The sequence below is a fragment of the Leuciscus leuciscus genome (assembly GCF_965113295.1).
Source record: "Leuciscus leuciscus genome assembly, chromosome: 25".
Taxonomy (NCBI): Eukaryota; Metazoa; Chordata; class Actinopteri; order Cypriniformes; family Leuciscidae; genus Leuciscus; species Leuciscus leuciscus.
In genome coordinates, this window is record NC_138724.1 from 17359175 (window position 1) to 17386825 (window position 27651).

At 36.5% G+C, this 27651-nt stretch overlaps 2 protein-coding genes across 5 annotated transcripts; both read left to right on the forward strand.

Annotated features, from left to right (window-relative positions):
• prr5l (proline rich 5 like) lies at window positions 1-14024 on the forward strand. Of its 3 annotated transcripts, none has more exons than XM_082159999.1 (10): window positions 1-227; window positions 601-719; window positions 3616-3763; window positions 5645-5725; window positions 7873-7921; window positions 8607-8664; window positions 8785-8876; window positions 8973-9107; window positions 11227-11347; window positions 12663-14024. In XM_082159999.1, the coding sequence occupies exons 3-10, from the start codon at window positions 3645-3647 to the stop codon at window positions 13007-13009; spliced, it is 1002 nt and encodes a 333-aa protein (XP_082016125.1). In that variant the 5' UTR covers window positions 1-227; window positions 601-719; window positions 3616-3644; the 3' UTR covers window positions 13010-14024. The 3 variants fall into 3 exon arrangements, with proteins under 3 accessions (XP_082016125.1, XP_082016124.1, XP_082016123.1); XM_082159998.1 differs by having other exon boundaries at window positions 683-719; XM_082159997.1 differs by lacking the exon at window positions 601-719.
• Window positions 14025-16210: 2186 nt separating this feature from the next.
• Window positions 16211-25153, forward strand: api5 (apoptosis inhibitor 5). Of its 2 annotated transcripts, none has more exons than XM_082159318.1 (14): window positions 16211-16509; window positions 17756-17917; window positions 18012-18105; window positions 18234-18299; window positions 18464-18615; window positions 19166-19393; window positions 19832-19936; window positions 20104-20193; window positions 20323-20501; window positions 22013-22106; window positions 23692-23748; window positions 23841-23932; window positions 24023-24165; window positions 24251-25153. In XM_082159318.1, exons 1-14 carry the CDS (start codon window positions 16438-16440, stop codon window positions 24328-24330), a joined length of 1614 nt encoding a protein of 537 aa, XP_082015444.1. In that variant the 5' UTR covers window positions 16211-16437; the 3' UTR covers window positions 24331-25153. The 2 variants fall into 2 exon arrangements, with proteins under 2 accessions (XP_082015444.1, XP_082015445.1); XM_082159319.1 differs by having other exon boundaries at window positions 16212-16509; window positions 19166-19372.
• Window positions 25154-27651: the final 2498 nt, after the last annotated feature.

Sequence of the window (27651 nt, forward strand, 5' to 3'; positions counted from 1 at the left end):
TTCACAGCGGAGCATCTTTCATTCTTGACTCACACGATGAATACTAAGTTGACAAACGGGCTTCTTGAGGGTTGAAGTTTTGTTTTTATGTGTAGCCTATGGGTTTTTACAGTAGGCTAGCGTTCGTTCGTCAAAGTTGTATAGAGAGATCAAATGTGTGAGAACTGCCGCGGAAATTACAATGTGGCCAAACTAAACACTCAGTTAAGACTGAGAAGAACAAGCGGGTAAGTGCAACATTTACTCAGAGAAGATTAACAAAACGTGCAGAACTTAATGCCAGCATTTCTGACGTTGTAACTAATGAATATAATGTTAGTTAATGTAATTAATGAATGTTATTAGAAAGTGTTACAGAGTAAAGCTAACTTTTTATGGGATTCTTGGGATGTAGATGATTTCTCAACATAGGTTCCTTCTTTGGCTGTACCTCAAAAACTACTGCGCTACAACATTTTTGGCCATTCATTTATTGGAAAATTCAGAGAAAGCATTTTTTTTTTTTTTTACTTTTATTTTACTTAAAATGATAGTTCATTTTCTTATATTCTGTGGAACAGAAAATGTGATATTTTGAAAAATGTCTCATTGTCCATACAGTGAAAGTCAAAGGGGTCCAATTTGGTTTTGGACAACAACAACAACAAAAAATCTTCAAAATATCTTCTTTTATGTTCCACAGAAGAAAGAAAACCATACAGGTTTGGAACTTCTCAAGGGTGAGTATAGCCTACATGATGACAGAATTATCATTTTTGCGTGAATTGTTCCTTTAAATGAATGAGAAAGAAAAACTTTGAAAGAATGTTTTTCATAACCCAAACAATGCTTTCATTAAAAGTTTTCGGGCTCACCAAAATTAAAACCAAACTAGTCATAGTTGTGATGTGGACTTCAGCTGCTTTCATAGAATTAGAATGATGATTTAAACATTATAGTTATCCTCCTCGGTGTAAATGGGCCTTCAAAAAGTTGAGGCTGACTTTGAGAGTCCGCTTAATGTACTTAAGCCGGGTCAGCAGTTGGACGCGGATGATAAATGAGGCTGTTTACTCTCTTCTGGTCATGCTTTGAGATGCTGCAGCCTTAATTGCATTACCTAACTGCCCTGAGTACTTGCTCATGTCTGTTATTACAAGTTCACCAGTCAACCATCAAACCAGACAATCCAAGCCCTAATTCACCAAAGCACTTGGTGAATGAATTAATAAGCCAGAGCTAAAAGAATTAGATTATTCTTAAGGAGCGTGATGTCTTGGTTAGTGTGATTTATGACCAGATGCGCTCCATAAGCTCAATTCATGCGAATTATGTATGCGAGTGCAGAGAATGAATCAACGGCAGTGGGAGTCTGCAGCATGGCTTGCGTTTGGCCTCATAATTAGCAGATGGTGAGTATGGATGCATAAAATTTTCATTCATAATGTTAGACTGTGAATGAGCTCACTTTCTTGCAGCAATCAGAATCAGAATCAGAATCAGAATCAGAATCAGAAAGAGCTTTATTGCCAAGTGTGCTTGCACCCACAAGGAATTTTTCTTGGTACTGAAGCTTCCAGTGCACATATACAAATACAAATACAACAAGAAACATAGTAATACAAATTCTAAGAATAAAATATATTTTAAAAAAATAAAATAAAAATAGTATAAAAAGTAAAAAAAAAAGGGGTCACAGTTGGGTTTAGTCTGAATAAACATTTACAGATTATGAACATATTTACAGTATTTTGAGAAGTATGAATAATATAAATATAAATATCACCTGAGTTAAAGAATATTACACTAGACAGTGGGAGTCTAGTGCATGTTACAGATTATGAACATATTTACAGTATTTTGAGTAGTATGAATAATATAAATATAAATATCACCTGAGTTAAGAGAATATTGCACTAGACAGTGGGAGTATTGCACTTACAGGCATATGCCTTGGGGGGCATGTTAAGTGTTCAGAAGGGAAATGGCCTGTGGAAAGAAACTGTTCCTGTGCCTGGATGTTCTTGTGGCCAGTGATCTGTGTCGCCGTCCTGACGGTAACAGTTCAAACAGGGGGTGTCCAGGGTGAGTGGAGTCTGTGATGATTTTACCTGCTCTCTTCCTCACTCTGGAAGAGTACAGGTCCTGGAGGGCTGGCAGGGGGGCACCAATAATCCTCTCTGCAGTCCGGACTGTCCGTTGTAGTCTCCTGATGTCCGATTTGGTAGCTGAACCAAACCAGACAGTGATGGAAGTGCTTAAAACAGACTCAATGACGGCTGAGTAGAACTGGATCAGCAGCTCCTGTGGCAGATTGAACTTCTTCAGCTGGCGAAGGAAGTACAGTCTCTGCTGGGCCTTTTTCACAATGGAGTCAATGTGATTTGCCCACTTCAGGTCCTGAGAGATGGTAGAGCCCAGGAACCTGAATGACTCCACTGCTTCCACAGTGCTGTTCATGATGGTGAGAGGGGGGAGTGCTGGGGATTTTCTCCTGAAATCCACAATCATCTCCACTGTTTTGAGCGTGTTCAGCTCAAGGTTGTTATAGCTGCACCAGACAGCCAGCTGTTCAACCCCCAGTCTGTAAGCAGACTCGTCACCATTTTGGATGAGACCGATGACGGTGGTGTCGTCTGCAAATTTCAGGAGCTTGACAGAGGGGTCTTTAGAAGTGCAGTCATTAGTGTACAGGGAGAAGAGCAGTGGGGAGAGAACGCACCCTTGGGGGGCGCCAGTGCTGATGGTGAGGGTCCTGGATGTGAGCTTCCCCAGTCTCACTCGCTGCTGCCGGTCGGTCAGGAAGCTGGAGATCCACTGACAGATTGAGGATGGCATGGAGAGCTGAGTCAGTTTGGCTGTGAGAAGATCAGGGATGATGGTATTGAAGGCCGAACTGAAGTCCACAAATAAGATCCGTGCACAAGCGGCAGGATAGAACAGATTCGGTGTGCCATCTGATATGACATCATTGCCATCATGCTGGGTGGATAAAGTACCAATTTAACCCATCATAGGCTTTACAAAGACAGCCTATAATTGGAGCCATTGTTTGCCTTCTCATGGCACCAGAGTTGCCATTGCTGCGCTGATTTTGTCAGTGTGGGAACAGACCGAACCTATTATTAGGCAGTTGGGATAAATATGTAAGTTTACAGTTGCTATCTGGTATCAGATGTGTGTGGGTTCGAGTTGTGATGCCGTCAAGGGTGAGTCTGTGAGCAAAGACAGTTTGAGTCACAATTCTGGGAAGCATGCATGCATAGGAAACCAAGAGGAGAGGTGTTTGAACGTGTCAGCATCTGATACAGGCATCTGGTTAACTGCATCCTAACAGAATTTTTTTTATTTTTTTGCGATTATCAGATACCTCTGCAGCCATAAGTTCACCAGGAAGTCTCATGTCAGGCTTCTCATCAAAGGAAGCGTGCTTGTTTGTATGGTAGACGTTCTGTGTGGCTTTCACTATGACACAGGCATCGATATAAATGAGTCACCGCAGATGAAACGTGTAAACAACTGCACTATGCGGTGGTTTTGTGTATGTGTTTGTTTTTTTTTGCGTCATGCTTTTGGTGTACTTTGTGGGAGGTTTCGCGTCTAACGTGACTTTCTGTATCTCACATTTTGTTCTAGCACGTGCCTGTCCTCATCACACCTGAAGCATGGGGTCATACCGAAAGCCCAGACCCCGTTTCATGAGCTCGCCCGTGCTGTCAGACCTTGCCCGCTTTCATGCCAGCTCGCCAGCATTGCAGCTGTCCAACGCTAGTGTTTGGAACAGGTGGGTGGTTCTCTTTCTGAAGGCATTGTTTCATCAATTACCATGAGATTTGAATATATTTTTATTGCGTTTTTATAGACACAACAGAGATTTTTTACAAAGAAAGTTCATTTAAAAAGTTCACAGAAATGTACTCTTTGTTTTTATATTGGTTCCATATGTTTTGAAAAACTTTTATACCATTTTCAAGAAAAGTTTATATCTAATGACTCTAAAAATGTCATGTATTGTAACCGTCAAGTAAAAACTAATGACATATTTTCCTTACGCCTTGAATACATGTGAATGTACGCATCTTAATTATTATTTTCCAAAAAGTTTTTAAATATAATATGTATTATAAGTAAAAAAGGTTTATTTTTTTGCAAATATAATGAATTACTATTTCAAGATATTATTTAGTTTTTAGGGAGTGGCACCACATGACATTTTGCACATGAACCAACCTTATTTTTCATAAAACATGGCAAGTTCTTAGAAATGTATTGTTTTTTATTTTGGTTTCATATGGGTTTAAAAAACTTTTACACCATTTTCAAGAAAAGTTTATATCTACTGACTCTAAATATGTCATGTAGTGTAAACATCAAGTAAAAAAACTAACCTTATCTTGTTATAAAATGTTCACAATTTAGATTAGGGTTCAATTCTCGCTATTAACTAAACTTTTGCCTCAATAAACTCCTAATTACTGCTTATTAGTAGTTAGTAGGTAGTTGTTAAGTTTGGGTATTGGGTAAGGGATGTAGAATATGGTCATGCAGAATAAGGCATTAATATGTGCTTTATAAGTACTAATAAACAGCAAATATCCTAGTAATATGCATGCTAATAAGCAACTAGTTAATAGTGAGAATTGGACCTAAACTAAAGTGTTACCCATAAAACTACTATGGTAATTAACTACTTACTATCTGATATTTTAAAAGACTTACTGGTCTTGACACACAGTATAAACGTCTGCAGGAGTCCTCTCAATGACATCATGTCCTGTATTTATTAAATTTTTTGTTTTGTTTTACCACGTGCCTTGGATTTGGCAGACAAAAGTCTTTCGATTTATAAAGTTGTACCAATTTTGTTAAAATATTTTTTTCTAAGAAATAATAATAAAAGATTATGGTTTTGAAAAGTTTTCTTTTCAATTTTATTATTTTAATGGGAAAGGATTTTTTTTTTTTCTCTTTTCTCTTTTCATTATAATATCAGGACCGTAGCTGACCACAGTTCCCCCACCCACCCCCCAAAAATGATCAAAATGAGTTTTAAATCAGAAATAAAAAAACATCCTCATATATAGAAGTCACTGTAGAAGTCATTGTTTTATCATTGACCCAAATAATGACAGAATTTTCATTTTGGGATGAACTGTCCCTTTAAATTGATAAAACAAATAAAAAGTCTTTAGCTTCAAAATTAGTTTTCAGGAAGCGGTGCACTTTGCATTAAAAGGGGCGATGTTTACAGTACCGCTGACTCAAAACTGGAACCTTGCTTTGTGACTTATGACTTTACACTTATATTTAGTCTTTGGGAAAAACCCTTTATAGATAGTAAGTTTTTAAGGCATTGGAGAGGGAAGCAGACAGCAGCCTTTGCCTTTACCACTTCCTAATGGAAACGAGACCTCTGCTGCCCCTCTCTCAGGAAGTGTAGAGCAGGATGTTAGTCAAATGTGGTCGGTTGGCAGTGAAAGTTTGCTGGCAAGCAGACAAAAAATGCTGACCATAGATATGAACAACAGAGACAATTTCCCTGACACAGATGACATTGCTTGATTCCGACATCTTTTAAAGGCATGTTTTGCATGGAATTTGCTTAGCTTGCAAATCAGCGGCCAGGCCTATTTGAATTATTTCCTGAGTCGTTTCTGTTTTGCAGTGTTCAAACGGCTGTAATTAAAGTCTTCCAAGGTGGGGGGCTGCAGACCAATGAGCTTTACACCCTGAATGAAAGTATACGGTAAGACATCAATACTGAGAAAACCAGCCATGAACTCAATTCACTTTCAGGGCTGACAACTTTTGAGGTCAGGGCGGAGGGGGTGTTTTCTTTTTTGTTTTTCGCAAGAAGTATTGTGATTGTCAAAACATTTGATAACTGAACAGAATATAAGTAGGCTTACTGACAACACGTTACAATGTTTACATGGTACAGTGACTAGTACTGAGTTTTTATTAGGGCCGGGTTTTGACACAAATTGAATGATTCGATTCGGTTTTGATTCATAAGCCTGCAATTCGATTCCAATCTCGATTCAATTCGATTCATTTGAATGTGGTAAAGTACATATTAAAGGTACAATATGTAAGAATTTTGCATTAAAATATCCCAAAATCTCAAGGTCAGTGTTATATATTTTGTTAAGTTGATTACTTACAATATCCCAAATGTTTCCAACTATTTTTAAATAATGAGAAAATTGCGATTTTAACCAAGGAAACGGGGTGTCAGAGCAGGGGGGAGCTGGGAGTCGCCAGTCAATTGCGTCATATCCGCGTTACCCTCGGTTTCCGCTCGTACTGCGTGGAGTCCTGGACAAATGCGGAAGTTGTAGCGTCTATCAAGCAACAAACGTTAGCTTGTTTCGTGCTGTCGTTATGAAACACAATTATTATTTACCGATTGCAGCTGGTTCTGTCGACAAAGCATGCTTAATTTTATATTTTCCAAATGTAGCATTCGGTAATAGTTATGTTTATGCATAGTTATGTTTATGTTAATTCATTTTAATGAAATAAAAGTGTGATGAGGTTCAAGAGTCAGGAAGGAGACGGGTCGGCGTGACTGAGACTCGTACTTTATTAAAATAAAACAAAACAAACAAAAGTCGCGCACAACGCGCATTCACTGTGGCGACGGCACAAAACAGTTCAAAAATGAGAGCTCGGATCCACCGGTTTTCTTTCTCTGCGTCCAATTTTCTCTCCAGTCTCTGATTCCAGCACGGTCTCTCCACGCCAATAATACTGGAAAAAGACACAGGTGTTCGTCATTTGCACTTGACCTACTTACGTCCCGCTCGTCTTGTTTCTATCTCTCCCGTTACAGACCGCGCTGAACCATGCCCCCCCCTCGCCACAAAAAGCATGTCATTAAACGCAACATTTATAAAAATAGAACATCCATGAACATGATTTTTCGATTCCCGTCTGACTGATTTACATCCACGGTGGAGTTGAAAACAACAGTTCCCATCATTCTACGCTCCTTTACATCGTCATCAAGCTACGCCGTTGTTGTTGTTTGGAATGTAGCGCCCTCTAGCGGCAGAAAATGTTGCATATTGTACCTTTAATGTTTCTCTCTCAGCTGCTGTAAACTAACACGTAACCCTGTCACTTGGTAGGCTACATGATTATTAAAGGTAAAATTAATATACAATCATTCATTAAAAAAATAAAATTTGTATACAATTTAATAAGGCACTTTTTATAATAATAACTTTTTAATGTTATAAGGGTAAAAGTATAATGAATGTGTAATATAGTGCCTAGAGTTCATTTTTCTGAGGTAAATGTAACGTTACAAGTTGTTTTATTGGCTTCTTTCCGCGGTTGGAACACTGAACGATTACATTAGTCATGATACGTTTCTGTAAGTTGTACTGTATTTTACAACACCATCAGATGTTCATCCATGTTTATTTTATGCTGTAACTAGTAGTAAAGCGGAAGAGATGATCGGTTCACGTGCCGGCTCTAACGGTAGACATTGTTTGAATTTAGTTATAAAAAGCTGAGACTTAGTTTCATATCAAATCATATTCATACATTCGTCGTCTATTTTTTGATCCGCAATATAAAGGTGTGGCTTGAGAGTGTGAGAACGGTGTACATTTTGTGAGTCTTACAGTGAATGTGTGAGATCAGCCCTGTTTCTGATATCTAATCAAGTCATGATCTGACTTTTTTGAATTGAGTAAGTAGGCAATGACCCAGAACAAGCTAGAAACCACATAGAAACACGCTCAGCGTTTAACAACCACCTACAACACCCTAGCTTTGTGCTGGTGAGATTTGTACAGGCAGCATCACTCACGTTTTCTTCAGAAAATGTGAAAATGTACTTTATAAGGGCTTGTCTCAGCTATTAAACTTTTTTCATAGGTGGCTTTTGAGGACCGAGTTGGGATCATTCATCGCAGAGTACTTTCAGGTAAAATGTTATTCAGTCTTAAAGACATTATGAAGTGAATTTCAAAAGTTACTGTAAAAATTGTTACAATTTAAGTTGTAACAAAAAAGTTATGGTGAGGCACTTACAATGAAAGTGAGCGGGCCAATTTTTGTAGCATTTTAAAGCATAAATGTGTGTGTGTGTGTGTGTGTTTGTGAATATATTTTTTACAGCATTTATTAACTATTCTTAATATTAATTAATAAAATTGTTCATCCAAGTTCACAGTGCATTACCTCATTTTAACAGATACAACTTATATTATTAAATATATTATTAAATGTTGAAATAAACATTAACTACGAATAATAAATGCTGTAGAAGTATTGTTCATTGGTCATAGTCCTGTTAATTAATGTAGTTTACTAATGTTGACAAATAAAACTTCATTTACAGTTGTTTTAGGGTTTATGGCTGTTAGTAAGCAATTTTTTTTTACTAAAATCGTGTTAAATTGTTTATTTCTTATGGCTATCCTATTGATATGATGAGTATTCTCATGCTTACAAATTGACCCCGTTCACTTCCTAAGAAAACTAAGAAAAAATTCATTTTTGTGCTAATCAACATTATACCACAAATGCTGTCAATTGAGCTTAACTCGTAATCAATCCAGAATATTAAATATTAATATTAAAGTACTTGCATCACTCACATTATCCAGGATCAACTCTTGAATAAGGGTCTGATGGATATTTTGGAGAAGATTCAGCTTCATAATGGTGAGTGCCGAACCAGATTTTCTTACTCATTTCATGGTCAGCGTGCGCTTTAATAAGGTTTTAGACAGATGTGTGTAATTCAATCACTCCCTGCATACTTCTCTCCTTTCTCATGGCCAGATGAAAATCGGCTCCAAGCGCTGTCTGAGATGTGGGTGAGGTTTTTCACAGAGATCCTGCCAACTCTTCAAGCTATTTTCTACCCCGTGCAGGTATTAAAATGATCTCACCTACCATTGGAAGTAGTAGGTCAGTGTCAAGTTACCGACTCTATGGTGACTGGTGTTTTTTTGGCTGTGTGTGTGCAGGGTCAGGAGTTGACTGTGAGGCAAATGGCTCTGCTAGGCTTCAGGAACATGGTTCTGTTGAAGCTTCCTCTGGAGAACATGTTTCAGGGCTCCTCGTACCCCCCTCCAATCACACAGATGCTGCTGATCCTGCAGGTGAGGTCTCACTATTGCTAATTTCATTTGTACACTTTAAGGAGTATTTCACCGCTCGCAAAATGGGCTTTCAATTCAATTTGTCTGGCGAGATTAATTTTGAAATGGGTGCTAAATGACTAGAGAAAAAAGACTGTTGTCTTCCCTTTTGCCAAATGGGTAGGAAAACTTCAACACCCAGAATGCACTGGGCACATTGCCGTCCAATGATACTCCCAGCAGAATGCTATGGACACTCTTACCAGAGTCAAATGCTTTAGTAGGAAATGCTTCTTAGCTAACTTTTAGTTAAAATGGTGTCGACGTGTATTGTTCCCAGGTGTAAGAATTCAAAGAGTAAACGTTAGTTAGTGAGTTACGTTCGGTTTCCAGAGAAGGATCCAGTGTGTCCAAGGCTGCTAAAGAGTTGTATATATGGAAAGAACACTATGATGGAAAAACTGATAAACCTCTGTGTTTGTAGTCAACATTTGCAAACTGGATGACCACGAACACAGTGTTTTATGCCAAACAGATGTGAAAAACTGAAAGAAACTGCCGTTTTCACGAAAGTCCTTTAGCTGTCAAAACTCGTGTTGCACGGACAACAAGTTAAACATTGTTCATTTACATATATTAGTGATATTGTAACAATGCAAAGCGGGTTGAAAATTGGCGATGTTACACTTTAATAATGTCCAAGCTTTTTGAAGCATCATGAACATTTCCACCACATCTCAAATTTTGTGATGGACATTTTGCATTTAAGCAGACTTTTCTTTTTCTGGGACACTTTGGGGTTTTTTCATGCATCATTCCTCTCATATATCATCTTATGCTCTTTACTGACACTGTTGTACAGTAACATTTGAAAAAAAAAAAAGTTGTCGAAAAAAAGTTGTTGAGATGAAGCCACAAGTGAGAGACAGTTATAATTTGTGTAAAAAATAGATATAAATAATGTTCACACAGTAGATATTAAAATTGTTTATGTTTATTATACTCTGTTTAGATCATCATCATTCTAAAAAAATATTATATTTTTATGATTATTTTCATATTTTTAGATTTACAGACATGGTAATTTATATATAACAAAAGTAGCAAAAGTAATGATGAAGACATCTGATGTGACCTTTATATCAGGATTGTTATTAGGTAAAAGTATTACAAATAATTTTTGAAATAAAGCTGAAATAAAGAATAAGATCAAATATAAATATGAAAACTATAACTGAAATGTTGCCTTGGCAAACTAATTGATATCAAATAATTGTAATAATAATATAATAATTATAAATAATTCCAGTTGAAGTACTAAACTTACTAAAACCGAATTAAAAAAGTAAATTAAAGCTAAATAGAAATATATTTTAAAAAAAACATTACAAATTTCTAAAACTTCAACTACAACTGGAAATATAAAAATACTATAGTTGATTATTTACTCTCCCCTCATTCCACACTGCCATTTATTTAATAATTTTTTTACATAGAAATAAAGAAGAATATTTTAAAGAATTTTCACACAGTTCTATTCCAAACAACAGTTTATAGTGACCTCTAAATGGGTAATATTTAATAAAAAAAATTATATAATTCAACTAAAAAAGTTAATAAAATATGTATTAAATTATATACTATTTATATAAATATAAATAATACTACAATAACACTGCTTTATATGACAAATAGAAAAGTTGAAATCCATTTTAATAAAAATCAACCACTGTTTATGTCCATAAACGTTATGCAAGCATTTTTTAACACACAGGTGAGAATAAGAAGCAGAGATATGATGATGAATACTGAACATTGTGAGAATATTCCCTGAGTGGCCGTGTGGGAACATATTCATATCTGCTTTGTGCAGGTGTAATCTCAAACCAGAGACCAAGCACCTTGACCCAGCATTCATTTTTAAAATCAGGCTCCTCTATACAAACGAAATTTGTCAGCTTTGTTCCTGATCAATGCTGAGTACCACAGGGATACAGTGTCATGCTTAAGGGTATAATGGTGATGCATCCTCTGTTCCTGAATTACTCCCACTCGTCAGCTGTCTTGGGATTGAACCCAGATATTTAACTATTCATATACCAGCAGTCTTTATTTTGGATTGATATTTTCATTATTTCAGGGCATTCACGAGCCTAACGGACCTACACAAGAGTATTTCCGACTGGAGAGACTGGTGGACATGGTTGTATCTCCTTACCTGAGTAACTACCTCTACACGAGCCCTAGCGATTCCTCTTCAGGTGATCATTCATTTTATGCTTTATCTTCTTTTGCATTGTGGGTCAATGACATGATAAAAAAAAAATTTTGTCTGGATCTATTAATTTATTCAAAATTAATATATACAATGAACTGAATACACACTTGCTATGATGAGCAAGTTTTTTAATTTTGAATGTAGTTTTTGAAGAAACACTTAACAATAAGGTATTATTTGTTAACATTAGTTAATGCATTAACTTACAGAACTAGCAATGAGCAATATATTCTTACAGCATGTATTAACTATTGTTAATATTAATAAAAATGTTCACTGTGCTTTATTGTTAACAGGTACAACATTTAATCTTAAATAACTAAGATTAATAAATGCTGTAGAAGTTAGTTCATGTTAACTAATGTAGTTACCTAATATTAAAAAATTAAACTGGAATTAAAATTTCATTTAGAGTTTTTGAGGGAAAATATGTCAAGGTGGTTTAACTGTCCTAATATAATAATGAAGAAAAAAGCCATAAGTATTGTTGGTTAGAGGAAAATATTTTAACAAAACTGCTTCCCTATTTATTAATATTATAATAATTTTAAAAAGTTTGCCCTGCAGAATAAAGTCATATGGTGTAACCAGCAGAAAAAAAGTGTTAAGATCAAGAAGACTAAAAAATTTACGATAATTTGACCTTTTTATGACAAAGCATGTCATAAAAAATGTCATGTGGTGAAACTACCCAAATACATAATGATATTTATGAACTAATAATTCATGTTATTTGAGTAAATGTCTTTAAAATGATATCTAAAAACATAAAAAATAAAATGATTAAGATGTCTACTCTCACATGTAATCAATGTGCAAGGAAAATGTTTATTTTATTGATAATGGTAGTGTATATTATATTCTCCTGCACAACGCAGGCGAGTACAACACAAGTCATCTTTAATCCAAACACTCACGGGACAGGCAGGAGAAACTCAGGGAACAGACTAAACATCCACTAAAGTCATCGAGGCAGGACAAGGAATGGAGGAAACACAGGGCTTATAAACACAGAGCAAACAAAAGAGCTAATGAGATCATTAAATAGGCAACAGGTGAACAGGATCATTCATCAAACTAGGTCAAACTTAGGAACAAACACTAAACAGAGCATAATCCTGACATAATGACACCGCATGACATGTGTATCATTAAATATAAGCTCTTTTTAAACCCATATAAACACCAACAAAAGCAGAAAATACATTAGTAAAACTAGATTGATTTTTTACGTCATTGCCCTAGTCTAGTTTCTGCATGTTGAATCTAACCACTGTCATTACGGTTTCCCCCCGCAGAGGATCGCCTGGAAGGCACCTCACACCTCGCTCAACCCGAGATTATGGTGTCACACTTTGCCCACGAGTCCTTCCTGGCACCTCTAATCGAACACGAAGGTGAAGCCTATTTGGAAAGGACCGCCGGCGTCCGACGCCACACCGTCGCCAATGTGCATTCGGACATCCAGCTCCTGTCCATGAAAAACAGGATGTGTTCAGAAAAAGTCAAGGTCAGGACGACAAAGAGCAAAAAGACACCTAAGAGTTTCTACAGCGAACCGGCCTTTTTTGACTCCCGGCCAGGCGGCGTGGAAATCCTTCGAGGGCAAAGCACTGCAGAGATGAAGTGTGGCTTAACTAGTTAGAAAACTCTCTCTCTCTCTCTCTCTGTCTCTCACACAAAACGCCCACTGCAATCTTCTAAAGTTATGATAACTGAGACAAGTTAGAACCTGTTCATTGAACACAATATGAAGTCTACCGCTGTGGAAATATGCAGTGGTTTGTGTGCTAAATACTGTCTGGCCTGTCAGTTTAGCCTTTTGCGCGGAGGTTGATTGAAGAAGACTTTCTTGTAAAGCGCACCGAGAGTTACACTTTTTTTCCTGCCGTGGAGGTGGTAAAGACGTGTGAAAATATGCCCTGGTGAGCTCATGGAAACCAAACATGCTGATATGAAGAAACACTGGCATTTCAGTCTTTTTATGGATATTTTTTGTTATAGTTCTAGTTTTATGGAATTTTAATATTATGGTTATTTAAAAACGAATGCATTCGAGTGTGGATGTAAAATAATGTTGTATATATTTTGTAGTAATAAATGTAATGAAGAAAGTGATTTTGAATTCATTTTGGCGTTTGATTGTTCAGTGAACGTTTAGTTCATGTGATGTGTTCTTTGCGGCTTCAGAGTTCCTTTAGCAGATTAGCTGTTAAGGAGCTTTAGGTGCTGTTTTCAAACGGTGTTAGCCTCAGAAAGCCTTTGAGGCAGTGTTTCAGCACGTGAGCCCTGCCAAAGAGCTTTTTGGATCAAGAACATTTGACCTTGGGGAAGGTAAGAGCGGTTGGTATGTTTTTGTTGTGGATTTATATCATTTAGACAGAAGTATTGCGGATGTGTCAGATTTGTGAGGAGTCAGATTCACTGAGGAAGTTCCTCTCGTGACTGTCACTGGAAGGAAGGTCAGTGTAATCTTATTTGAGGTGATTAGTTCAGTCCAGTTTTCCTATTAAGAAGATATGAACATTGAGCTGCCAAAGGGCATGATTTTACTGGATGTAAGAATGAAAAAGAGAAACATTTACTGATCTTTGATGCCATCTTCTGGCAATTTTACTGGATTGCAGCTCACAGTCAATAAATATAAATGAGTTTCTGTTTCTTACTGTTCTTTTTTTTTGTGTGGGGGGTGGGGGGGGGGGGGGGACAGCTGTGAATATACGGTGTATATATATAGTAGTCAACATTTGAAGTGGATCAAAAAAGTTCATCAAGGTTGTCCTAACTCCTAAGACAAGAACGGGAATTGTTCAAAAAAAAGTTGTGAATGATGGCCAGTATTACTGATTCTAATACAGCTACTGATGTCTCATGAAAATGATTTCTTACCCCAATTTTAAACATTAAATAAAAAATGGATGCTGCGATAATTGCATTAAATATGTTTAACGCGTTAAACTGGAAGTTAATTAAAAGTTTGGAATCATTTCTATCTTTGATGTTTTTGAAAGTCTCTTATGATCATCAAGCCTGCACTGATAAAAATGATTTTGTGGCGAAGTAAATAATACAGAAAAAAAACAAGAATTAAAAAAACGAAGTAAATTCTATATCAGTTCTCAATTCAATCAAGTCCATCAAATGTTACCATCATTGTGTAACAAGTATTGAGGTCTCTGTGTTCAGGAGCTGTGTTGCTTCTGATATGTAGATATAGTGTCTCACACAATATCTATTGTATTATTTACTTAGATGTTTCTAAGTGATATACTTTAAAAGTGTGCAGTTTAATTCAGTGTTATATTGTTTGAGTGAAATATATCGCAAAGGAAACTTCAACTAAATAGATATTACTCAATCTTTTAATGGTTAAAGTTAAAATGACTTATTTTCTTTGTTAATATTACTTAGAGTTTACTTAATTCCATATGTGAAATTTACTTTAAAAATATGCGTGCAAAACTTGCCAAAGAAAAATTAAGTACATTTTACTTAATGTTTTTTTTCAGTGTCCATTTCTTTGATAAAAAATACAGAAACATTTTCAATATTGTGAAATATTATTACAATTCAAAATAATGGTTTTCTATTTGAATTATATATTTATTTCTGTGATAAAAAGCTGAATTTTCAGCATCATTACTCCAGTCTTCAGAGTCACATGATCCTTCAGAAATCATTCTAATATGATGATTTATTATCAATGTTGGAAACAGTTGTGCTGCTTTAATATATTTTTTATAGCTGTTATACTTTTTGCAGGAATCATTGATGAATAAAAAGTAAAAAAGAAGAGCATTATTTTATTTAAAATCTAAAATGTATTTAAAATATAAAACAATATATATATTGTTCAAAAGTTTAGGGTCAGTAATTTTTTTCTTTCTTTTTTTTTGAAAGAAGTTAATACTTTTATTCAGCAAGGATGTGTTAAATTTATAGTTATTTGTTAGTTAATTGATTAAGAATTTTGATTAAGTTTTTCAGAGTGCGAACCGTCTACAGTCTCTTCTACATCTTATTGGTTTTCACGCACCTGGACATACAACTAGCTTTCATCTGAGCGCAACAATATTTCCTTGTCTTCTGAGTTAATTGATTAACAAATCATATTAGAATGATTTTTGAAGGATCATGTTATTTACTTATTCCATGAAAGATTCTTTATGAAAAATCTTAATTCTTGAAAATGACATTGTAAGATGAGGGGGGGAAAAGAATGCATAAAGAGCATAAACGCATAAATTGAGCCGTATTTATTTCCTATGAAATTTTGACTCAACACATTATTTTTGGATACATTTTTGTCAATAATAATATTTCTTTTCTTATGGATTACTTTTTTGTTGTTGTTGCTTTGAGCCAAGAATTTGCCTCAGACACACACCCCATGTCTGAATACACAGATCTTTACTGTAAAGTAAAGCGTAACCCACTTTACTATCCATAGACAATGGGAAAGGAGTTGTGAATGGCAGAGAAATGACAACTCACATGACAATACTAACATGATCAAATTTAGCACTATTTTTTTTCACATAGAGAATGAGTACAATGGGCCTAGACAATAGTATGAATGTTAAAGGGATAGTTCACCCAAAAATGAAAATTCTGTGATATTTACTCACACTCAAGTTGTTCCAAACCTGTGTGAATTTCTTTCTTCTTCTGAATACAAAAGAAGATATTTTGAAGAATATGGGTAACCAAACAGTTGATGTTCCCCATTGACATTGACATGACTTCCATAGTATGGAGGGGAACGAATATGGATGTGCCACCAAACACCCAATCCAGCAGATGGCGCTCTCAAACAACGACGCTCTCAATCACGTCCCAAAAGCGCGGAAGTGACGTTCATCCCGCCGCCGCACGCACAGAGCAACAAACCCAAGCTGGCGAACTGCACGCTACAGCAACGTTTACCGTGAAAACAACAGCACACCCACGGCCCACACCACATCTGTGCTTTCACAGCGTGACATCTCGAGCGGATACAGTGATAATATCACAGAAGGAGCAGCAGAACTGCCGAAATTCATTGAAACCCCCGCGGTGAAGTCGGACACGCTGATGGCGGCGACAGTGGAGGATCTCTACCGTAACTACGGCATCCTCGCCGACGCAAAAGAGGATCTCAGCACGGTAAACAAAGCCTCGTATATCCGTGCTGTCGCTCAATAGCAACAATACTCTTTAGATGTTCTTTTTGGGTGGGAATTAGGTGAAAAATATTAAAGACTGGTGTGTCTGCGAGGCCTCCTCGGACCACTAGCTCATTAGCCCTAATAGCTTGCGATAGTTGCTTGTGTGTTTTTGCGTAAATAAGCTAACATGATCATATACGTGCATTTAGGGAAGCTGTGCATCCACGAAGTTTTTATTCTGTATGCAACTGATGAAATACTTTGGTTTATTTGATGTTTGTTGAAGAGAAAGCCATCGCGTTTATGGAAGGCTATTGCTACGCTGTTAGCGTAGCGTGTTCGTGAATTCGGGTTCCCGCTGTTCTGCGCACTGTAATACTGATGAATAATTAACAGGCTTTCAAAAGGAATTTACATAATGCAAATCTTATTTTGCTATAAAACCATAGTTAATTTTCGTAAGGAATGTATTTATATATTCTACAATAAATAATTGTATTTGATCCTTGCTCACCCAGGCTGCATTTATTTGATTGAAATTACAGTAAAAAAAAAACCTATAATATTGTGAAATGTTATTACAAATTAAAATAATTTTTCTATTTTAATATGTTTAAAAAGTAATTTATTCATACGATGGCAAAGCTGAATCAATTATAATTGGTGCTCAGTTAATAATAATTGTTCATCACAGCAAAATATAATTGCCATCACAGCAATATAGTGCATTTCAAAATAATTTCTAATAAAACAAATATTTTAAATCGACTCTATTTAAAATATCATTATAAGAAAGACTTTTCTCAAAAAGTAAACATTAAAAACGTAATTATTGATCGGTTGTGTATTAATCATACCGTATCTCAATGCTTCATGTATTAAAATATGTTTGCCTATTAAACTTAAAATACATTTAAAAAAATAAAAACATTGATAGTAATTTTTTAATTATCATGGTAACTCTTTACAATAACATTTGATTTGTTAACATTAGTTAACTACATTAGTTAACATCAACTAACAATGTACAGAACTTCTGCATTTATTAATCTTAGTTAATGTTAATCTAAACATTTACTATCACATTTTTAGGATCCTTTAATAAAAGAGGTAAAAATATATTGCTTGTTGTTAGTTTATGCATTAACTAATGTTAACACCTTATTGTTAAGTGTTACCGATATCATTAATATTTAAAAATCTATATTATTAAATGTCACTTATTATGATGTATTGTTTTTCAGCACAAAGATGCTTATCAGGTCATTCTGGACGGCGTGAAAGGAGGTGCAAAGGAGAAGCGACTGGCCGCACAGTTCATTCCGAAATTTTTCAGCAGTTTTCCAGAGCTGGCCGACGCAGCCATCAATGCACAGCTCGATCTGTGTGAGGACGAGGATGTATCCGTGAGTACACCACCTCAGGGATTTTCATGTTGTGGGTGGTGATGACATCGGAAAATGCATCTCTACATTGTTGGTGGTTCTTTTCTGATTACAGATCCGAAGGCAGGCTATCAAAGAGCTCCCCCGTTTCGCATCAGGAGAGAATTTACCCAGAGTCGCAGACATCCTCACACAGCTGTTGCAGACAGGTAGCCCACAGAGATCTCACGTTTACTAACAACATGCTTTTTACATAAAGTACTCTCATTCCTGCATAAACTGTTGAATCTGAATGACATGCTGTTTGATCCTAGACATTTCTTGTCATCTCTTCTAGATGATTCTGCTGAATTCAATCAAGTTAACACAGCTTTGATCTCCATATTCAAAATTGACGCAAAAGGTATCCATTTCTGTTATGCTCTCAGTGCTTTGAATAGAATGTGGTTTCATGTTAATTCTACATATAAAATAGTGATTGTTTTTGTAATGTCAGTCATGGGTTAAAGAGTCTTATGGGTAAGGTGAAGTTGTTGTCCTCTTTTACCCTGGTGTCTTTCTTTAAAGGAACTCTGGGAGGCTTGTTCAGTCAGATCCTGCAGGGAGAAGATATTGTTCGAGAGAGAGCGATTAAGTTTCTCTCTACTAAATTGAAAATGATGCCCGATGACACAATGACAAAGGAGGTTGAGGATTACATCTTCATAGAGACAAAAAAGGTATCCGCGCTCAATTCATATTTTTATTTCCCACACATACATTACTCAAAAGTTTAGGGTCTGTAAGATTTTTAACTTTTAAAAAATAAGTCTCTTCTGCTGTCCAAAGCTGCATTTATTTGATCAAAAATACAGTAATTGTGAAATATGTCAAAATTGCTTTTCTATTTGGATATATTGTAGAATGTAATTTATTCCTGTGATGCAAAGCTGAATTTTCAGCATCAATACTCTAGTCTTCAGTGTCACATGGTCCTTCAGAAATCACATCAATACAATGATTTGGTGCTCAATACATTTTTTTTTATTATCTATTTATTTGAAATAGATAATAGTGTATGTTTCAAGTTATTTTTAAACAAATATCATGAATTATAAATGCAGGAAAAATACGTTTTTGGAGAGTCACGCCACATGACATTTTACAACCTGACCTATGTCATAGAAAGGTCAAATTGGTTGCACCACATGAGTTTGATGTGATGAACAAAGTTTATTTTGGCCTTTGGATCATCCTCACACTTGACCCGTCTCTCTCTCTCATTGTTAGGTGCTAGAGGACGTGACGGGGGAGGAGTTTGTGCTTCTGATGCGTATCCTGTCCGGGCTGAAGAGCATGCAGACCGTGAGCGGGCGGCAGCAGCTGGTGGAGCTGGTGGTGGAGCAGGCCTTCCTGGAGCAGGCGCTTAACCCCGCAGACGCTGACAGCGTCGACCGGCTCTTACAGTGCACACGCCAGGCCTTGCCACTCTTTTCTGTGAGTGAAACCACAGCAACGGTCAGCACTTCAAATATCTCATGCATCACACCGTGGTGGATGTGATCAATCAATATAGTTTTGTTTTTCCAATAATCAGCTATTGAATTTTTGTCAGTTTCCCGGCAAAAGCTCAGAAGCCTGAATACATTGTTCAGCATCTGAAACTAATGAGGGGCATTTTCTGTAAAAAATGCAAAACTTGAATCCAGACAAAGAGAAAAAAAATTGGTGTAGCCTCAATTTTATTTATATAAACAATTTCACATATTTTTTTTTTGTATTAATGTTTTTGTTTTATAGTTTGTTAATGTTTTCCATTATTTTCAAACTTTTTGATTTTTTTTTTTTGTGTGTGTTTGTTTTGGTCATGTCTTCCACAAATATAAAATATTAATAATGGTGCAAATCACAAATATTGACTTTCTTTTTTTTTCTTTTTTTTTTTTTCTCCTCCAGAAAAATGTGCATTCTACTCGCTTTGTGACATACTTCTGTGAATTTGTTCTGCCCAACCTCAGTCTGCTCACCAGCCCTGTAGCCGAACTGGACATCCAGCTTGAGGTGTGTATCACATGATGGAAATCATAGAAGGTTAATTGGTCAAAAATTGTCTGAACCCTACATATAATCTCTATATATTAAGCTTGGATATGAAAGCGAATTTACATGGGGGGGAGAAATATTAAAATATAAAAGAAATATAAAAAGAAAATATTTTTGCTTTGCAGGTACTAAAGTTGTTAGCAGAGATGAGTCCGTATTGTGGGGACATGGACAAACTGGAGGTCAACCTCAATATGCTTTTTGAGAAGCTCCTGGTAAAGGCATACATTAAACTCCTGAACTCACACAGGAATTTTGAAAGTTTTCCACTTCAACCTCTTTGTCATCAAACATCCTCTTATTCTGTGTTTTTGTTCCCTTTCTCTGTCCCCTGATGCCTTCAGGAGTTCATGCCCCTGCCACCAGAGGAGGAGAATGGAGAGAACGCTGCGAATGAAGAGCCCAAACTACAATTCAGCTACGTGGAGTGTCTGCTCTTTAGCTTCCACCAACTGGGAAAAAAGCTACCTGACTTCCTCATCGACAAAATCAGTGCAGAGAAGCTGAAGGACTTCAAGATCAGGTCAGATCTCACATTATTCAGCAGAAAGACAACAGATGTGTTGCTACTGAAAACATTTAAAATCTTGAAACATTTGCATCATTACTAGAATTGTTACAATATGAAGAAATCATTAGTACCAATACTAAGTTTCATGATTCTCAAAACCGATTTCGATGCCAAAGCAAAGACGAGGCTTTTTTTTTTTTCATACGTGTACACAATACCACACAAAGAAATTAATACTTCTGTTCAGCGAGGACACATTAAATTGATCAAAATTGACAGTAAAAACATTTCTATTTCAAATAAATGCTGTTCTTTTGAACTTTCCTGTCATCAATGATTTCTGAGAAAAAATTTACCTCAGTTTCTACAAACATATTAATCAGCACAACTGTTTTCAATAATAATAAATGTTTCTTGAGCAGCAAATAAGCATTTTAGAATGATTTCTAGAGTGTGACACTGAAGACTGGACTAATGATGTTTCCATCACAGGAATAAATTACATTTTAAAATTTATTCAAATAGAAAATCGTTGTTTTAAATTGTAACATTTTACAGTATTACTGTTTCTTTTTGTTTTGTTGTTTTTTTCAAATAAATTCAGCCTTGCTGAGCAGACGAGACTAATTTCAAAAATATATTTTAAAGTTACTGACCCCAAACTTTTACATTATTTAGCTATTATTTTTTATTAAACAACTAAATTATATACAGGGGTGCGCATCACTTTTTTTGGTCTAGTTCTCAAGGGAGCACCTGGAGACGCTGCTTGATACTCACACTTTACACGGCACACTTATCCTGCAAGCTTTCCTCCTGACTGCTCTCCTCACTATCTTCTTTTCTCTCCAACATGATAGATCATGTTTTTATTTTATTTTATTAGCATTAATGGCACAGACAACATCAGGAATATTAGGCTGCTGTCACTTTAAGACCGCATGCATATACTGACACACATCCAGTTTCTTTCTCAACTGTTCACTTATGACATAACCGAGAGAATACTTGCCGAGATGGGTATTTTGACAATTGTGTGTATGTGTCCGTTCAAGCACAAGTAAAGACGAATCAATTCGGTGTTCAAGCGATGTCTGTTTTGCGCCTCTCTCTCTCTTCGTGCGCGAGTCCTGATTTTCCCCTCTTTCTCCGTGTTTAAAATCATTTGAATGTGTAAATTGGCAAAACAAAATACGTCAAAATGATAAACTTTCACTCTATGATGGTTAAACTGAGCAGTTAATCCGCGAATCACATGCATGCCGAACCGTGGAGCCATTGCACCCATTGTAATTAATAAACATATTTATCATCATGATTATCTCACCAGAGATGGATAAAAATCCTACTCCAGAAAGTAAACGTGTCCCTGTCCCCAAAAATGTTGGTACTCAAAAGGGCTTCCCTCCACGTTTTCTTGTACGCGTTGTTTATTTTTCCCACGCATGTGCACCCCTGATTATATACATGCTTTGTGAAGGGCAGGTCAACAGTGCATTCAATTTATTATTATTATTTCACAGGTTACAGTACTTTGCACGGGGACTGCAAGTATATATTCGACAACTGCGTGTTGCTTTGCAAGGCAAGACTGGAGATGCACTGAAGACAGAGGAGGTATACCAGCACACTTTTTGCTGTGATATTTGGTCTGTAAAAGTAATAGAAATAATTTAAAGCTTCATAGGATTTATAAAACCACTGCAGAAATTAAATTCTACTTGGAAAATCCAAGTTGTTTAAAAAAAAAAAAAAAAACTGGGAAAATATAGTGAAAGAAGTCACATGACAATAGAGCTGCACGATTAACCGTTTAAAAGCAGCGATCTCATTCCTAATGGATCATTCGCCTGTCTATTAAACCTTTGCCAAAACCACACCTGAACATTCAAATCTGTATTCACACTGCCGCTGACCAGAGAGAGCAGTTGTCATGTATAGGTATGAAACAAATTTAGTGTTTTCAACCACATAGTTTCATTATTTGTTACAAATATTCATATCACAGAAATACTGGAATAAAAGTTTATAGTTAAGCACTGATGTCTACAGTAGTGATCAAAATAGAGTTTGAATTTGAAGGTAGCAAGGCGCTTTCAAATAGACCTTTATCACACTTCCTATTTCCCGTAAGCGAAGCAGTGTATCGCTTCTTCCGGTACTATCTCAACGCAATCACAACTAATGCCTGAATCCTCTCGCTGCTGTTACTGTAGCCGTCCGGCTGCTCTAATTCTAAACAAAGACACCCTTACATCAGGATTCACGATTTCCCGACACAAAAAGAATTGAGGAAAGCATGGGTGGGATAAAGGCTATTCGCTCTTAGGAGTATGTTCGTGTGTAGTAGAATTAAGCATTTCGAAACTAAGGATGTTTACGTTAAATTTTCAACCGGCTGAAATGTTCCTCCTATAAATATATTTCCCTTTTAAATGTGCATTCTGAATAATAAATACATTTATTTCCAAACTAACCTGGCGCAGTCCAGTGCTCGTCTTCTCATTAAGTGTTTTTCTCTTAATGATCGTATTTCATACCTGTTGAATTTATATTTTTAACTGAATTTGACTGATAAACACCCTTACGAAAATTAATCATGGTTTTATAGAAAAATTTAGTTGATTACCATTTGTATTACAGTTTTACTACAAATGCCATGGTTAAACTATGGTTAGCAAAACCATGGTTGATTTGTGGTTACCATCGTTGAACTATAACCAGGTTTTATTTGTAGTAAAGAGTTGAGTTTGAGTTTGGAAAATCCTGTACACAGTAATCATCAGAATATCTGTAATAATATTTTGAAATCATCCTGCGATGCTCATTTTAAGAGGTGTTTATTCAACTAGGTCAACTAGGAAAATATACATAACCGGAAGAATTGATACACATTGTTTCGACGAGCACTTCCAGTAATCAATTCCGCTGTGATAAAGGTCTATAACAATTTTAGCAATTACATTGTTACGCCACCAGGTGGCCACAATTGACTGTTCTGTGTTTGTCATTGAATCATTCAGATTAATTAAATATTTGAAATAGACTGCAGCAATTAACATTTTGTCCGAATCTCTAGTAAATTACGTGTTTTGTTTGGTTGTCTGTTGGATCTCTGTTTGAAAAAAAGAAATGAAAAATCATCCAGAATCGTGCAGCTCTAAATGATAACTTTCAATCGCTTCTTTTTTCTCCTTCACAGAATAAAATCAAAGTTGTGGCTTTGAAGATCACCAACAACATAAACGTATTAATCAAGGTAACATTGAATTATTCTTATAGCGTTTCTTTGGAGTTTTTATCTAGAATTTTGAACATAAGATCTTATTTGTTTTCTCTTATCTTCACTAGGATCTGTTTCATAACCCTCCATCCTATAAAAGCACAGTTACTCTGTCCTGGAAACCGGTGCAGAAGACCGAGGGGGCGGCAGCGGTAATTGGGTACGTCCACGGATCAACTTTGGCATCCAGACGTCGCCATGTTTAGTCTGCTTATTAAAGTTTTTGCCATGATCTCTGTATATCCTACAGCCAGAAGAGGCACTCTGGAGAAGACATGGGGACAACAGCGACAACAAAGAAGCTTCCCACAACTTTGCCCAGGAGGGACGCCCGGCAAATATACAATCCGCCCAGCGGGAAATACAGTGCCAGCATTGGGAACTTCACATATGGTGAGTGTCTAATCAAATCCTATGCATTGGTACTGTGTGTGTGTGTGTGTGTATAACTGATCTCTGATGTCATCTGTGCCCTCAGAACAACGAGGAGGCTTCAGGGGCGGCAGAGGCCGGGGCTTCGGAGGAAGAGGGAACAGAAGCCGAGGCCGGATTTATTAAGAGGACTGCATATGTTTCTATACCCATGCAACTGCATTACCACAACACAACAGTATCACTGCTGTGTTGACACTGTTTCTCCCCGCTCGTCTCACAGACCTCCATCCATTCTGTTCCTCTCCACATTGTTTTTAGTTTTTTTGTATTCTTGGGTGTGTTTTTGAAAATCCTTACACAGCCTGTTTTCAGTGGTTATCCCTTTGGTTACAAATGTGTGGATTGTTTTTCTTTCTGGATCATCTTTGTGGAGCAAAAGACTGCCAAGGTGTATTTGATTTTAAGTGTTTTTGTATGGTGACATGCATCCTTTGTATCTTTTTTTAACTTTTTAATTTTTCCGAGCTTTTGTTGGTTCAAAAATCACAAATTTGTAAGACGTAAAAAAGAATATCCTTCTGAATTTTATCATAAACTTGTGTGGGTCAAATCTTATGCTATCTTTCTTTTTTCAGGACATAAATATTTAAGTTTGTATGACGCCTCGTGTGACCTGATGTTTGTTTAACTTAATTATGTTGAGTTAAAATATAGATTCCCCCTCCCCAAGAGAAAAGTCAAATATTTTGTGGAACTTGTCCTTTTAGAGTAGGAATGCCTTGTCTTTTCAATCTATTACAAAAATAATTTAAGCAACCAAACGTTTTCAAATATTGCTTGCGTAGATTTGAGTTCACTTTCAATTTCAAAAATTGTGCATGCTTAGATTGTAGAAGGTATTTCTATGTTTTTGGTTTAAGCCAATTAGACTTATGTATTGCAGCTGTTCGGTTTCATTTCAAACAAGTTTTTTCACCCACATTAAAAATCTTTTTGCATTTTTCAACAGATTCTCGTAGGTTTATTTGTGAATATAGGGGGAAATATTTTGTCCGAAGGTGCCATTATTCTTGCGTTCACATATTCTCTACCAACTTTCATGCGCTTAAGAGATAAACTGCTCCCAAATGCCTTGCTTACAATTATGCATTTGGCAGATCAGTCTAAAGGGACTTGGATTACTGCAAGGTGTATTTTCTCAATCCTGGCTTTCCTTGGAAATTGAACCCATGATCTTGGTTTTGCACTCTATTGTTCGAGCTATAGCGTATGTAGGCTTACAGAGTTTAATGTGTGTAATACAGACTGGTGTATGTGTTGCAATCTCCATATTTCATGTGTTTTCATCGTAGCAATCATCAAATTTAAGGAATATTAAATAATTTAACCACAGGTCATAACTAGTTAGTCTGGAAGAATCACACCACTAGATGGCCATCTACGTTCACAGGTTAGAACAGAAAAAATCACATTACATTCAAAACGTCGATTTAAGATATTAGAAAGGAACTTTAAACAAGATTATTTAAATATACCATAGTTTTTTGTGTGTGTTGTGCAATTATTGTTGTTAACTCCAATATGCATCTCACGAGATACAATTAAACTCTTATGTCAGTGAAAAGTAATGTGTAAAATCTAAAAATGCAAAAGTTTGTGGGATGGTTAAGTTTAGTGGTATGTGTAGAGTTCGAGGATAGACAATAATCATTAACTTAATATAAAAAAAAAAAGTACATAACCGTATTACATAAAGCCAACTGTATTTACATATAAAATAGCTACCTAAATGTGAAAATTAATTCACATGATTAAATGAAGTCTGATATCATAACCGCGTCGTGTGAAATGTATAGCAAACAAAACTGGATTTATAGGGTTAAATGTGTCGAGTTGTGTCCGCCAAACTCCAACAGTTCAGCCCTTGACCGCCAGGTGGCGCTATCAGACCACTCAAACACAGCGTGGCGCGCTCGTGACTAGGTATTTCCCAAATCACTCACTGTAGCTCTTCAGCTCCTCACGCGCCATCTCACACGCTCGCTGCAAGAGATAAAGTGACTGAATAAGAAACCTCTTTATGATTCTGATCGTGTTAAAGACGTGCTTTGCCTTTGTCGTTTAACAAGGCCGGAACGATTCAAATCTAGCACGCCAACATAGGCGTCTGGTATAGTGATCTGCTATTTTTGTAAGACGTGATAAATCGATGGACCAATCATGAGGTGGGCATATAGGCTGGCACAACAAGCGTACGATATCAAACAAAATGTTCATGATACTGCAGTGAGCAGGTGGGGCGGCGGTGGCTGTATAGGATGGAGTGGAAAACCACCACAACAAGTCGACTAATCAACGTTATTTGCATTAAATGTGCCACTTTAATACACCATATGTCCTAACAGGTCACCTGAGGTTTCACAAGGCTCACTGATGCTGTGGTTTAAAAAATTATTTAAGAAAATACTGGAACTAAACCAACTGATTTTCGTGACGTTATTTCCGGTAACCGCAAACAGCGTACTAGGTTACATACTCGCGCTGCGTCCGAATATCCCTACTTCTATACTATATAGTAGGCGAAAAACAGTATGTTAGCCTAGTAATATGTCAGAATTCATAAGTACATAAAACAGTAGACGAAAAGTACCCGAATGACCTGAGATTTGTGAGAATATGATGGACACTTTGGCGAAATCGCATACTCTCTTGAATAGGTAACGTTACTTATTTTGAAAAAGTAATTACTTCACCCCGCTAAAGAAGTAGGCCTATGTTATATAGTATGAATTTGTGTAGGATGAATGTAAACTGGACGTACTATATTCGCCGTGATGTCGTTGTCATGTGACCTACCAGCGTCAGTTGTGTTGCTTCACTGTCATTCATAAATCTTCTCCTGTGGCCTCATGGGATAAGTGTCCATTGTTTACACACTTCAGAATCTCACTGGAAGAAGAAGGTCGTTCGGTTACTTTTTGTCTATTCTTTTATGAGTAGACTACTGTGAATTCGAACATACTTCTTTTGTCACATAGGCTACTGTTTTTCGCCTTCTATTTAGTAGGGAAGTATGCAGCCTTACTATCCCATGAGGCCATGGGAGATGATTTGTGAATGGCAGTGAAGCAGCGTAACTGACGCTGGTAGGTCACATGATAACGACAACATGGCGGATGTAGTACTTCCAGATTACATACACACACTCATACTACTTTTTTAGCGGTCGCGAAGGTCAAATGTGGTAGGCTACCTACTATAGGCTACAGTATGCGATTTCGGACGCAGCTTCGTAAAGTATTTCCTGCACTGCTATTTACTACAACACCACCACTCAATGTAACATACAGCGAGATAAGAGTAGGCCTAGACAGATTCCCAATTGAATGACTCATATGAACCGGTTCTTTTTAGTGAATCAAATGCAAACGGCGTTGCTGTTGCAGTCAAATTCCCAAAGAAAATGACTCTTTTGAACCAATCCTTTTTAGTAGCCTAAATAAA

Excerpts from the sequence above, each read along its gene's own strand:
- prr5l (XM_082159999.1), top strand. The coding sequence starts at position 3,645 with ATGGGGTCATACCGAAAGCCCAGACCCCGTTTCATGAGCTCGCCCGTG. Across the intron at positions 5,726-7,872 it reads ACCCTGAATGAAAGTATACG|GTGGCTTTTGAGGACCGAGT; the intron begins GTAAGACATCAA and ends CTTTTTTCATAG. Across the intron at positions 9,108-11,226 it reads AGATGCTGCTGATCCTGCAG|GGCATTCACGAGCCTAACGG; the intron begins GTGAGGTCTCAC and ends TCATTATTTCAG.
- api5 (XM_082159318.1), top strand. The coding sequence starts at position 16,438 with ATGGCGGCGACAGTGGAGGATCTCTACCGTAACTACGGCATCCTCGCC. Across the intron at positions 16,510-17,755 it reads CAAAAGAGGATCTCAGCACG|CACAAAGATGCTTATCAGGT; the intron begins GTAAACAAAGCC and ends ATTGTTTTTCAG. Across the intron at positions 18,300-18,463 it reads ATTCAAAATTGACGCAAAAG|GAACTCTGGGAGGCTTGTTC; the intron begins GTATCCATTTCT and ends CTTTCTTTAAAG.